We start from the raw sequence: 15456 nt of genomic DNA on the forward strand, positions 1-15456 counted from the left end.
CAATCAGACAAAAGACAATGTTAATATGAAGGAAACTATTTGGACAATCCTGACCTACATTTTGAGAAGTGCTGTAATAGATGACATACAAGTTGTATGGTTTAGTAAAAGAATTCTGGACATCAAATGGACAACTACAGAAGCGGGAACTATTAAGAGTTGAAAGGAAAGGGAAATTCTCTGAAGACAGCACTAGAAGAGTGATAATGGAGGTTTTCATATCTGAAAATCAGAGATCGGAGCAGGCTAAAAAAAAAATGTATCTCCCATTCTTGAGCAGAAGCCAAGATAATTCTATGAACAGAGACACTGGTCTGAAAATGATTTGGTGCTTATTAGGATATTTACAGCATTTTAGGAAGGTACGAGAGTTAAACAGCCAAGAGTGCATCATAGTAAATATAATTGCTTAATGAACAAACACGAGGAAATCTGCAGATGCTGGAAGTTCAAACAACACACACAAAATGCTGGTGGAACACAGCAGGCCAGGCAGCATCTATAAGGAGAAACACTGTCGACGTTTCCGGCCGAGACCCTTCGTCAGGACTGTATGAAGTATGACGAAGTATCATACAGTACGACTGTACTGTATGGTAAATACTGTACTTCGTCCGAATGAAGGGTCTCGGCCCGAAACGTTGACAGTGCTTCTCCTTATAGATTGCTGTATGAATCCCAGATCCTGGGATGAAGCATTATCAGCAATATTTCTCACAAAATTCAAGATACTCTCTTTTTAAAGCTATTAATGCTTTTTGAGACGGTGATTTAGATGCATATCATATTTTTTTTTACTGAGTTAAGTATTGTATGTAATTAGTTTTGCTACAGCAAGTGTATGGGACATTGGAAAAAAAGTTGAATTTCCCCATGGGGATGAATAAAGTATCTATCTATCTATCTTCAACAAAGCAGATTTTTTTTACATAGTCAAAGCATACCTGTTCCATTTCACCAAGCCTAATTTGAAGACTGGCGGTTTTGCTATGTGAATTGCTGAGTGATATCTAAAAATATCGAGTCGGTGAAGTCTGCATATTTTGCAATCATTTCAATTTTTTTTAAAAGACCTTGCTCAGAGCTTGATGAGACCCAGTAAAACAAAAATAATTTGAATCAATGGCTCTAAATCAGCAACCACATTAAGTTGACTTATACATCCAACCAGACCTTTATCATGGATTGTTTGTAAGGTTGCTGCAAGGATGGTATTCTCTTTACTGACTTAAAATATTTTAGTTTTCATGTTTTGACAGTTCTGATGAAAGGTCATCAACCTGAAACACTGTTTCTCTAGCCAAAGATACTGCCTGGCATGATAAATATCTCCAGCATGTTCTCTTTTTGGTGCATTGACAAGTATCATACTTTATTGTAAGCAATTCACAGTCTAACTAGTTTATATTTTTGGTTTCCTAATATAATAGTGGTAAAGACTTGTATGGAGTTTTCCACACCGAGAAATGCTTCTGGTACTTGACGATAAATGAATATGAAAATTAGACTGAGCCAAAGATTATGAAAAGGTTACAAGTACCTCCTACATCATATGCTTTTGGAGACCGCTAGGGAAGGAAATGAGTTGGAACCACATCTATCAACAAAATTTCATGATCCTGAAACAATGAAGTTGTAAAGTTGCAGATCAAGTCCTATTTAAAGAGGGTTCTTGAATTGAGTACATCACATTGAATTCACTTCTTCCATTGCTCTCTCAAGCCATCTTGCTTTTCCACGGATTTTCTATAATCTTATGATGACTTCTAAAATCTAACTTGACCAAGATTTTTTTAAACCATGAAGAAAATAAAACATTGGCCTTTTACATAAGTAGCCTCTTTCATAATTAAAGAGTATTGTATGAAAGGTATTCTCAGATTTCTGATAAATCCACTTGATCAAATACTTGCGTGCATGCCAATTTCAACTCAATTTATGTGTTTGACAAAAATGATAAAATCACCACCCGATCAACGTCTATTCCAATCACAAATTTTTTACTTGTACATCTTTTTTTCCATTCTATTATATAAACATGAGTTTATCCAGCATTTCATTTTACTGATACTTATAAAAATTTTGTCCACTGAACCTGACATCATAGTCAGCCTGGAACTGCAAACCTAAGTTTGGCTGCAGATAAAAATGTTAGCATTGATTGCACAACTGAAATTAACATTATCATAAAATTTACAAAAGTACCACAGAACACTACAGCACAGTACAGGCCCTTCAGCCCTCCATGTTGTGCTGACCCATATAATCCTTTTAAAAAAGTACTAAACCCACACTACCCCATAACCCTCTATTTTTCTTTCATCCATGTGCCTGTCCAAGAGGCTCTTAAATACCCCTAATGTTTTAGCCTCCACCACCCATCCCTGGCAAGTCATTCCAGGCACACACAACCCTCTGTGTAAAAAAACTTTCCCCTGATGTCTCCCCTAAACTTCCCTCCTTTAAATTTGTACATATGCCCTCTGGTGTTTGCTATTGGTGCCCTGGGAAATAGGCACTGACTATCCACCCTATCTATGCCTCTCATAATCTTGTAGACCTCTATCAAGTCCCCTCTCATTCTTCTACACTCCAAAGAGAAAAGTCCCAGCTCTGCTAACCTTGCTTCATATGACTCCAAACTTCATGTTCTCCAAACCAGACAACATCCTGGTAAATCTCCTCTGTAGCCTCTCCATAGCTTCCACATCCTTCCTATAATGAGGTGACCAGAATTGAACACAATACTCGAAGTGCGGTCTCACCAGAGATTTGTAGAGTTGCAACATGACCTCTCTACTCTTGAACTCAATCCCCCTGTTAATGAAGCCTAGCATCCCATAGGCCTTCTTAACTACCGGTACCCTATCAACCTGTGCAGCGACCTTGAGAGATGTATGGATTTGAACTCCAAGGTCCCTTTGTTCATCCACACTCTTAAGTAACTGACCATTAATCCTGTCCATTAATCCTGACCATTAATTCAGTCTTCTGGTTTGTCCTTCCAAAATGCATCACCTCACACTTGTCCAGATTGAACTCCATCTGCCATTTTTCTGCCCGACTCTGCAGCCTGTCTATATCCTCTTGTAACCTTCGACAACCTACAGCTCCATCCACAACTCCTTCAATCTTCGTGTCATCCGCAAACTTACTCACCCATCCTTCCGCCTCTACATCCAGGTCACTTATAAAAATCACAAATAGCAGGGGTCCCAGGACAGATCCCTGCGGCACTCCATTAGTCACCGACCTCCAGGCAGAATACTTTCCTTCCACAACTACCCTCTGCTTTCTTCCTTTAAGCCAATTTTTTATCCAAACAGCCAAGGTTCCACTTATCCCATGCCTCATGACTTTCTGGATGAGTCGCTCATGTGGCACCTTGTCAAATGTTTTGCTAAAGTCCATATAGACCACATCCACTGCCCTACCCTCATCAATTTCTTTTGTTACCTCTTCAGAAAACTCAATCAGGCTCGTGAGGCATGATCTTCCCTTCACAAAGCCATGTCGACTATCCATGAGTAGACTGTACTTCTCCAAATGCTCGTAGATCCTATCCGTAAGAATCCTTTCCAGTAGTTTGCATACCACCGACGTAAGACTCACCAGACTATAGTTCCCAGGTTTCTCCCTATTACTTTTTTTTAAACAAGGGAACTACATTTGCCATTCTCCAGTCCTCCAGCACTTCCCCTGCAGCCAAAGAGGATTCCAAGATCATAGCTAATGCTCCTGCGATCTCTTCTCTCAATTCCCACAACAACCTGGGGTGTTATCATATCCAGCCCTGGGGATTTATCAATCTTAATGTTTTTAAGAAGATCCAGCACTTCTTCTTCCGTAATCTCCACATTGTCCAGCACACAGGCCCGTTCTACTTCAACCTCATCCTGATTAAGATCCTTTTCACTTGTGAATACTGAAGCAAAGTTTTCATTTAGGACCCCCCAACCTACTCCGCTTCCAGGCACATGTTGCCCTCTTTATCCTTTAGCGGTCCCACCTTCGTTCTCGTCATCCTCCTATTCTTCACATACGCGTAGAACACCTTGGGGTTCTCCTTAATCCTACATGCCAAAGCCTTCTCATGCCCCCTTCAAGCTCTCCTAAGTCCTTTCCTTAGCTCTTTCCTGGCTACCCTATATTTCTCATAAGCCCCTCCTACTTCCTGCTTCTTATATCTAACATATGCTTCCTTTTTCCACGAATTGCCTCATGTTTCGTCAGCCACGGTTCCCCTTTCCTACCATTTTTTCCTTGTCTCAGTGGGACAAACCTATCCTGAACCCAGCTCAAGTGGTCCCTAAACTTCTCCCACATTACTTCTGTGCTTTCCCCTTTGAATATCTGTTTCCAATTTACTCTTGCTAGTTCCTGCCTCATCCCTTCAAAGTTAGCCCTTCCACAGTTAAGCACTTCACCATTTCATCTGATTTTATCCCTTTCCATAGCTATGCTGAAGCTAAGGAAGTTGTGGTCACTCTCACCAAAATGCTCCCCTACCAAGAGATCTGTCACCTGACCAGGTTCATTACCCAGAACTAGATCCAGTATAGCCTCTCCTCTCGTCAGCCGGTCCATGTACTGTGTCAAGAATCCTTCTTGAACACACCTGACAAATTCAGGCCCATCTATCCCCCTTGCACTCAGGAGGTGCCAGTCAATATGAGGGAAGTTGAAATCACCCATAACTACTACCCTGTATTTCCTGCACCATTCTAAAATCTGCCTGCTTATCTACTTCTCGGTGTCTCGAGGGCTATTTGGGGGCCTACAGACTACTCCCAGCACAGTGATTGATCCCTTCCTATTTCTGACTTCCACCCAGACTGACTCCATGGACACTCCTTCTGCAGCGTCCTCCCTTTCTATAGCCGTGATACTATCCCTGACCAGCAATGCCACTCTCCCCCCCCCCCCCCTTTCTACCTCCCATCCTATTCCTTTTATAACCCCGGGACCTGCATCATCCAATCCTGCCCTTCCTCCAACCAAGTTTCAGTAACGGCCACAACATCATAGTTCTACGTACTAATCCATGCTATAAGTTCATCCTCCTGGTTCCTAATACACCTAGCATTGAAATACATACATTTCAACCCCTTTAACTGGCTACAATCATGTTCTGTCCCCTGCCTGTCCTTCCTCATCAACTCAGAACTCTTAGCATCATGCCCTTGTCCTTCTACCTTAATCTCTGCACTGACATTCTGATTTCCACCCCCCTGCAAACTAGTTTAAACCCTCCCCAACAGCTCTATCAAACCTGTCCGCCAGGATATTGGTCCCCCTGGGATTCAAGTGCAACCCGTCCTTTTTGTACAGGTCACACCCGCCCCAAAAGAGGTCCCAATGATCCAGAAATCTGAATCCCTGCCCCCTGCTCCAATCCCTCAGCCACTCATTTATCCTCCACCTCTTTCTATTCCTATTCTCACTGTCACTAGATCTAAGTAAACATGAAACATACTGAAGCCAAAACAATGTATTGAAACTTTCTTTGCTGTGCTCAGTAGTTTGTTTAAAAAAATCAACTTGGTGGAATCTGATAGCGATTGGTTTTATGCAAAAATTATCTAGGTTGAGGTCAAAAATAGAAACAAGCAATCTAAACCAGTAAAAAAGTTTTTGTCAATATGTCAACAGACCCATCATACTTTTTTCATTATACTTTTGTCATCCTAAAAATTGAATGTCAATTTCACATGATATGTAATAGATCTAAATTGTCAATAAATTCTAATAATTACATCATAGTATAATAAATTAAAATGTCAGTTTCAGCTAGGGTCTATGGACCAACATGCAACATAACTACAATTGCATTCCCATAATCAGTGCTAATTCTTTGTCTGATACAAGTTCTGCAACATGAACATCATTTCAAATTTTAAAAACACAAGTAGCACCTTTAAGCAAAAAGTGAACAATAGGACATCGCTATATATATAAACAAAAAACCAATTCAAACAACGGTCGAGGACCACAGTGCACCCACAAACATATCACACACAGCACACGAGACAAATATTACATCAAGTTAATAATTACTTAAAATGCATAAATGTAGTGCGCAGTGCAAGTAAACAGTAAACAATTCATTGCCTAGGGACAAGATCTCGGAGGTGACAGGGTATTGATCAGTCTCGCAGACTGAGGAAAGAAGCTGTTATCCAGTCTGACAGTCCTAGTCCTGATGCTTCTGTACCTCATTCCTGATAATAGCAGGGGATTGTGGGATGGGTGGCAGGGATCCTCAACAATACTTTAGACCCTTCATACACAATGCTCCCAGTAAATGCTTTGAGAGATTAGTCATGACTAGAATCAACACCTGTCTCAGAAAGGACCTGAACCTACTGCATTTTGTCTATCACCACAATCAGTCTACAACTGACACAATCCCAATGGCTCACCAGGCAGCCTTCGATCACCTGGACAATGCAAATACCCACATCAGGATGCTGTTTGTTGACTATAACTCAGCATTTAATGGTATCATTCCTACAGTCCTGATCAAAAAGCTGCAGAACCTAGGCTTCTGCACCTCCCTCTGCAAGTGGATCCTTGACTTCCTCACCCGGACCACAATCTATGCAGACTGGAAGGAACATCTCCACTTTGCTGACAATTAACACTGGCGCACCACAGGGATGTATGTTTACCCACTGCTCTGCTCTCTCTACACCTATGAATGAATGGCTAGACATAGCTCAAACAGCATCTATAAATTTGCTGATGATACAACCATTGTTGGTAGAATCTCAGATGATGACCAAAGGGCTTGCAAGAGCAAGATATACCAGTTAGTTGAGTGGAGTCGCAGCAACAACCTTGAACTCAACATCAGCAAGACCAAAGAGCTGATAGTGGACTTCAGGAAGGATAAGACGAAGGAATAAAAAAAAAACAATCCTCATGCACGAATCAGAAGTGGAGCGAGTGAACAATTTTTTTCAAGTTCCTTGGTGTCAATATCCCTGAGGACTTAACCTGGATGCAACATGTTGATGCAGCTATACAGAAGGCAAGACAGTGGCTATATTTCACTTTGAGTTTGAGGAGATTTGGTTTGTCGACTGAAACACCTCGAAAACTTCTACAAGTGTAACATAGAGAGCATTCTGACTGGCTGCAACACTGTCTGGTATGGGGGGGGAAGCTACTGCAAAAGATTGAAATAAGTTGCAGAAACTTGTAAAATTAGTCAGCTCTATCATGGGTACCAGCCTTTGTAGTATCCAAGACATCTTCAAGGAGTGGTGCCTTAGGAAGACAGCATCCATCATTAAGGACCTCCACCACCCAGGACATGCCCCATTAACACTGTTACCAATGGGAAGAAGGTACAGAAGCCTGAAGGCACACACTCAGCAATTCAGAAGCAGCTTCTTCCCCTCTGCCATCCGATTTCAAAATGGACATTGAACCCATGAACACTACCTCACTACTTTTTTATTTTTCTCACACACTCACTCACTCACTCTCAGACCCCGCATAGCACTGGTTCGTTACAACCCGGTTATTTCTTTATTGAATTTTTTTTTAAATGACAAAACTCTAAACACTTAATACTTCTCAAGAGCAGCCACTATTACAGTAAACACTCATTTCGGTCCCTTGCTTTCAGCTCCCTTTTTTTTTCTGGTAGTAGGCATTATTATCCTCTGTTACTAAGTGTATTCAGTCTGGGAGTTTGACTGTCCGGACTTATACTCTTTATACTGTGTGGTGGTTGGTCTGGAGTTGTTGTTGTTTTTTTCTTGTGTTGTGGGGCTTGGGGAGGACACTAAGCTCACTTGTCTTTAATTTAGGTGCTTTTTTGTTAAATTCTCTTCCTTTGTAGCATATTGTTATTGTATGCTTAATCTTGCACTGTATTAATGCTCCTCATTGGGATTTGGGGTTTTTAATTTTGTAAAATGTTTTGAAAAACTAATAAAAACTGCAATTTCAAAGAGTTGCCAACATCAATGATCAGAACAATTTTTTTTTAAATGGACAGCTTACCCACCAGCCTCTGAGTGACGATCATGTTAAATACTGAGCTAAAGTTGATGAACAGCAGTCAAGTATATGGGTCATTGTTATCTAGATGAGACAATGGAGGACCATTACCAGTGGACTGATTTGAGTGGTTGGCAAACTGGTAAGGATCCAAAGTAGCTGGAAGGTGGGATTTTATACAATTCGTTACCAGCCACTTAAAGCAGTTCATGATTGTCAAGGTCAATGCCACTGGGTGTTAATCATTCAGACCAGTTCCAGTCCTTTTGGACACTGGAAAGATGGCAGGAATCTTGAAGCCTATAGTGGACTATTGCAAAGAAATACCATAGCTAAGATCTCTGTTAGCTCAGCTACAAAATCCCTCAGCAACTGAGCAGGCATGTTGTCTGGCCCTGCAGCTTTGCGTGGGTTGATCCTGGCTAGAATCCTCCTCACCTCAGCTGCAGCCAGACAGGGTGCTGTTCCTCAGTGGGAGAGGGAGCTTTCCTTGATGTTACATCATTCATTGTGTTAAACCGTGCATAGAAAGCATTCAGTCCCTCAGGAAGAGATGCATCATGGTCATTGGCACGAAAGGTAGACTGACTAATCTTCCTTCTGGTTGCATATTCTTTGACCACAACCAGAAGAATGTACCAAAATATACTGGTAATAACGCTATATTTTCCATTTCAATTTAAGCTTTGTTTCTAGCAAACTCGTTTACATTCACTGATACACTGTACTCAGGAAGGAGCAGCCAAAGGAGTCATTATAACATAGATTTACTGGCAGCACTGCTGTGTTGGGAACCTGACAAACACTCTCCAGCCACTTACTGCAAAAACCTGGTATAGCTGTAGCTGTGAATCCACTAGGTATGGAGTCTGTGAAGACAGGGATTGGATGGGCTAGGAAAAGCATTGCAACCACTCTGTGAGATTTAAGGCTCAGAGCTCACTTTCAACTTTACCTTCTTCCAAAAACATTTCTAGAGAAGTATCCCAATCCTTGCTCTACCTAAACCAGACATTCTGACACAATGAAAGCTATAATATCAAGGTATCATGGTTTTGCTTGAAAGAATACAATGTAGAATATAAAAAGTTATAAGAATCAAACACTTGAACTACCTGTCCCATTCTTCATTGGCTGGTCGTCTCCTCCGAAATCTTTCAGCACCTGGTTTATCAACTTGGTCAAATTCATCTTCTAAAAATAAAACAAATATATAGGTTACTAAACACAAGTCACTATCTAAAAAAGCAACCACTTGAGCACATAGACCATAATGATAAACTACTGACCTTAAACGTAAAAGGTAATCTAACAGTGAAAGGAAATTATCACTATTGGAATATTTTTCTTAGATTACATTGATTTTCTAAGTGGAGTCCACAACCCTTAAAAATTAGGCTCCTACCTCTACATCTTTAAAAGTAAATTGCAGTTCTACAAATAAGAGAACTTGTTTTTATTGTTGTGGCACATGAATGAACTATTTGGTTGAGGTGGGCTGTTCAAAAAGATAATTCGAAAACCTTTGATCTATGATTCTAAAGTTCTTGACAAAAACATGTGCACCTTAAATGGTTATAGTATGCAATTATCAGCAAAGCAGAAGTTACTAGTATTTAATTGTTTATCCCATGATAGATGGCCCTCTTCATGTCAGGTCAAACACAAACTGAATGAAAACAAGTGTATAATTCACTGAAATCAAATAAGGTATGAAAATTCAATTCCTCTGAATATTGGATACATCACAGTAACCCATAGAAACTCCACTGCACGAAAGTGCAAGAGGGTACAGAGAGTGCTGGATTGGCCAGTTCCAGCTCTCACCATCGAAGATATCTGTAACAAGTGATGTCTCAAGAAGGCAACATCCATCATTAAGGTCCCCCACCATTTGGGCCATACCCTCTTCTCACTGTTGCCATCAGGCCAGAGCTCTGAAGACCCACACAGAGGTTGAACAGCACCTCCTTCCCACTGGCATCAGATTCTTGAACCAACATTAAAAACACTAATTCCACCTCAGGCTATATTTGCCTCAACTTGCAATATTGACTAATCTTATTTTTTATTTTATCGCATAAGCTATGTATAACTTACCTAACTTGTTTGTCATTTTTGTGATGTACTACTGCCGCTGCTGTTAAAAGCTAATGTTCTTGGCATTTATTACTTGGCTATGTATGTCCATCAGAATGAACCTGAACTTGAGACATTCAACACCATTCAGAGCAAACACCTTTGTGAACTATTCTTACTTTCTACTTAAACTATATTTTTCTGCCAAATCCCACATTTTAAAACAGCAGTGAAGAAATTTTAAAGAGGCAACATAAATTAAATTAACATTAAATCAGGTTGTCACCTACAACCGATGATTAAGGGAGAACTTAAATTCAGTATCAAATATCAAAGATTGCATGTGCACAACTGACGAACCAAAAAGCTTGGATTTTAAGCCCTGCTTTCTCAAGAGCATAGCTGAAATAAAACCTGCCTAAGTAGAGGGATTTAAATCAAAGCTATCTTATCACCATACTCTAATGGAATTGATTATGACTTTTCATTTTAAAATATTTACATTTGACATGTTTCTCTTCACTGGTAAATAAAACATCCAGGAATTCCGCAATCCTGGATCCTCCTTCAAAGTGAAAAGAAAAATGAATCTGATGTTTGAACTTGAATGGAGTGAAAGGAGTAATTGTGAAATGAAGATCAAAGAGCAGCATCACACATTAATATGGAGTATTACTATTTCAATTTTCTAGGACACAGTGATATTCATGTAGATATTTTAACAATTGATTGCAGTTTTTTCAATTACTTTAAGAAATTACTCTTCTGAAGTTCAAGAACATTAATTACACTTATTTTCCACAAGAACATTTCTAAACACTGTTTTGCATAGTTTTTTATTCAAGTATCTATAAATCTTAGAAATTAGATTGGAGCCAACCTGAACATTTTTAAACACTGAAACTTCAGATGTTGCAGTGAGGTTCTTAATGTTTTAACATTTAATTTAATGTTTTTTTAATTGAATAATTTTCAATCATCATCCCTGAAGACCCTATGGTTTATTGTTTTTATCCAAGTACAGATATACTACAAGAAAGCCACGTACAATGGTCAGTGTGGCTCCTCCTCACAATTTTCAGCTGTTGGATGACCTTTTCCACCCCTTTCCGGACTGAGGAAAATTATAATTCTTATTGTTAATATACTATAGGATGGCATCCAGGATTGAGTCCAGAGTAAAACCCTTTGACATGCTCTTTCCAGTGAGCACTAACTGGTGATCCTGTATAAGCTCTGAATGGGTCTTTGTATGTTTAAACCAGATATGGATTGGACATGCATCCAACCATACGTTATTGGCTGAAACTTTTTCTGTCCTTTCCACCAATTATCAATCTTTAAGTTTTAGGATGAACTGAAGCTTCAGCCTTCTGATGCCAATAGAAGATATGTTGTTTCACCCACCCCCTCCATTCTCTCTTACACATTTGGAATCAATTTCAATTCAAGAACACCTTGCACCAGCAATTCAATAATTCCAACATCTTCTACCTGCTCTCTTCTGATCAAGAACCCATAACTCTCTACACAGCTCCTCATTAAAGTAGAATTCCGGATCAACAAGGCTCTGTGGAAACTGGCAAAAGCCTTTGACTCCACTGATCTGCTTAAATGCTTCTGTCTTCTGCACAGTAACACGCAAGCCATGGATCTACCCAATCCCAGTGCAGGGTGGGGTCAAATATTGCACAACCCTCCTTGCAGACTATCTCTCTGCAATACTGTCCCTCAACCTGCAACATTTCTTGCAAGAGTGGAGATTATCTAATCTTCAGCAAATTAAAAACTCAGCCAATCATCACTTACATTCCTGAAAAAACACTCCAATTCCAGTCAATTTACAGCTCAGAACCAGCATTTGTCTGAGTTTACGTTTGAAGAATAAACTCCAGGCCTTTACTGACTCCCTCACTGAAGCTCCAGCACAAAATATGTGAGATCCAAGTCCTCCAAAGCATAATAACAATCCTTCCCCCCCTCAATCTAGATGTATAACGGGGCCCTGAAAAACTTGGAACACGTTCTATAGTTTTGGCCATTCTCAAGAAAGTCAGATATTCACCACTGCCTCTAGTATACAAGGCCAAGCTTCTGCCAACTGAGAAAGGAATGCTCAGAGACCAAACCCTCAAGCACTGAGCAGAGATGATGCCTACCCAGCTTGGGAAACATGGACGGACGGACACACACACACGTACGTTACTGTTCACCATAAAAGATTTACAGGAACACGAAAAAGCTTTAACACACAATGCTATGCCAAACTAAGAATCATCCTCGAATTCTTTACCCATGCCTGTTGATAAAGGAACAGCAGCATCCAAAAAGGCACTGTGCAATAAGTCTCTACAGCCTTTGGCGGAAGATGCCCAGCCTGCATTTCAATCCAGTCACCACTGCACACACAGCAAGAGAGAGAGAAGCCAAAAATTGCTACCAAGGGACCACCAAAAAGGAAGAAAATACATATGTGTACTATAGAAATGTTAACTTCCATTAGCATTTGGTCTGATTAAAATATTCAACTTGTCAGCACAAATGATAACCTTTTTGAATGGCCAAAATCTGAATCACTCAGTAGTTTAAAATAACCAAACTACTTTAATGTAAGGAATCAGAAACAAGTGACACCCATTCTAATTATGTTGTTCTCAACTAAAAGACACAGCTAAGATTCGGAACCACAAGTACATACATGCCTGTCTATTACTGACCACCTTAGTAGGAGGTTGGAATTTTTTTAAATGCTGTTCATGTCAAAAGATCTGACAGCATAAAATGAACAAAAAAATACTAGCTGTTCTTTTTTGTTCCATTTTGCAACATCTGGAAGACTGGAGTGTTTCCCTTTCTACAGAACTACTGGATACTTAAAATCATTTCAGTTTTAATTTCAGTTGCCAAACACTAGGCCATCGCGTTATTTTTTATATATAAACAAGAGGCTATCCATAAGTGCTTCATTATTCACATATCAAGATCAGGTGTACATTCACATATCAAGTAAAGTAAGAAAAAGTGATTAAGTTAAAATAAAAATATGCAATTTATTAAATCAGTACTTAATTTCTTAGGGATCAAAATCTAACAATCGCCATAGAATCAGATTGGGACAAAAGTCTGACTACAGCTGCTTGTACCATTCCATTTCATAATTAAGGTTCCTTTCAGTTAATATGGTGACAATGGAAGTCATGGTAAAGTCACAGAACCAAACCAAACACAAGTGACAGCAAGTGTCAATGAAGAGGAAAATCACGAAAAACTAATCATTAATTGAAACCTATGGAAAGTTTTGATCCCAAGGTTTAAAGCACAACAAACAAAAAGGAATTAAAAGCCAATAAAAATATAAATCACAAAGGACCAACAGCTTAGACAGACTGCTATTTGCAACTCTCAGGGATGGCAGCCATGTTAAACTCGTATTCGGAATTATTTTGAATAATGACTCAAGCGAATGGGGATCGGGAAAAATCCAGGGGAGGGGGGAAAGAGTCTATAACCGACCATTCAACACATTTCCTGTAAAAAGCGAATCATAAACAGCAGCATAGCCGCTCTTCCACCACCGACGCCCGCGCGTCCCCCCCCCCCCCCCCACCCCCAATATCTCACGTACACAACAGGGAGAAAGCGGCGATGGGCACTGATTAAATCACAAAGCCCGCGGCACCGTAAACAACTGAGACCACCGCCTTCCACAGGCCACTAGGGCTAAACAGGACAGATACCGGGGTTTTTCCGCAAGAAGGTTTTACTCTCCATAGTCACCGCGACCCTCGCCTAACACGAAGACCCTACAATACTACGGCCTGTGATGTTGTCACTAACATTAGCCATCAGTTACCTTGTGCATTGGAGGCCATCGTGAGGGGACCGTCGTTGTTCTTCTATTTATCCTCGGTGATGCATTAACCACAATCCGTGCTTCACCAAGTCAGCAAACCAGAGGAAAGACAGGACTGATATGTTCGTTCTTTTTTTTAATAATTTCCCCCCGCCGGTTCGTCTCTCTCCAGAGAGAAAATCACAACATGGCGGATTTGCACCGTCCCCCCCCGTTGCATCACGGAATACTGGAAGACTGACTTCGTTGTCGCGCATGCGTACCGACAAATTCAGGCATTACGGAAGTCAACAAACTCCATTGAGACTAAGTGTGGGAAAGTTTAGTTTTATTTGTACGGGGTTAAATGAACTGTTCTAGCCATTGAGATTCTTTTTTTAAATATTGCCCATAATCGGTTATGTTTATTTTCAGATGACATTAGAAACGGGGATTGTGCCGGAGGATTGGCGTATTGCTCATGTGGTTCCATTGTTTAAAAAGGGTTCTAGAAGTAAGCCTGGCAATTATAGACTTGTCAGTTTGACATCAGTGGTGGGTAAATTAATGGAAAGTATTCTTAGAGATAGTATTTATAATTATCTGGATAGACAGGATCTGATTAGGAGTAGCCAGCATGGATTTGTGCGTGGAAGATCATGTTTGACAAACCTTATTGAATTTTTTGAAGTAATTACGAGGAATGTTGACGAGGGTAAGGCAGTGGATGTAGTCTATATGGACTTCAGCAAGGCCTTTGACAAAGTTCCACATGGAAGGTTAGTTAAGAAGGTTCAGTCGTTAGGTATTAATGCTGGAGTAATAAAATGGATTCAACAGTGGCTAGATGGGAGATGCCAGAGAGTAGTGGTGGATAATTGTTTATCGGGATGGAGGCCGGTGACTAGCTGGGTGCCTCAGGGATCTGTTTTGGGCCCAATGTTGTTTGTAATATACATAAATGATCTGGATGATGGGGTGGTAAATTGGATTAGTAAGTATGCTAATGATACTAAGGTAGGAGGTGTTGTGGATAATGAGGTGGGTTTTCAAAGCTTGCAGGGAGATTTATGCCGGTTAGAAGAATGGGCTGAACGTTGGCAGATGGAGTTTAATGCTGAGAAGTGTGAGGTTCTACATTTTGGCAGGAATAATCCAAATAGAACATACAGGGTAAATGGTAGGGCATTGAGGAATGCAGTGGAACAGAGAGATCTAGGAATAACAGTGCATAGTTCCCTGAAGGTGGAGTCTCATGTAGATAGGGTGGTGAAGAAGGCTTTTGGAACGCTGGCCTTTATAAATCAGAGCATTGAGTACAGAAGTTGGGATGTAATGTTAAAATTGTACAAGGCATTGGTAAGGCCAAATTTGGAATATTGTGTACAGTTCTGGTCACCGAATTATAGGAAAGATATCAATAAATTAGAGAGAGTGCAGAGACGATTTACTAGGATGTTACCTGGGTTTCAGCACTTAAGTTACAGAGAGAGGTTGAACAAGTTAGGTCTCTATTCATTGGAGCGTAGAAG

General features: G+C 40.2%; 1 protein-coding gene across 3 annotated transcripts in view; it reads right to left on the reverse strand.

The window, feature by feature from the left end:
• Positions 1-14167, reverse strand: part of rbm33a (RNA binding motif protein 33a) — a 184464-nt gene extending 170297 nt beyond the window's left edge. For all 3 annotated transcript variants that reach the window (XM_073054888.1, XM_073054889.1, XM_073054887.1), the window contains exons 1-2: positions 13946-14167; positions 9129-9207 (exon numbers count right to left, since the gene is read on the reverse strand). In XM_073054888.1, the coding sequence (XP_072910989.1) occupies positions 9129-9207; positions 13946-13964 (98 nt within the window). In that variant the 5' untranslated portion in view covers positions 13965-14167. The remainder of the gene's footprint in view (positions 1-9128; positions 9208-13945) is intronic.
• Positions 14168-15456: the final 1289 nt, after the last annotated feature.

Source organism: Hemitrygon akajei, chromosome 8 (genome assembly GCF_048418815.1).
Source record: "Hemitrygon akajei chromosome 8, sHemAka1.3, whole genome shotgun sequence".
Taxonomy (NCBI): Eukaryota; Metazoa; Chordata; class Chondrichthyes; order Myliobatiformes; family Dasyatidae; genus Hemitrygon; species Hemitrygon akajei.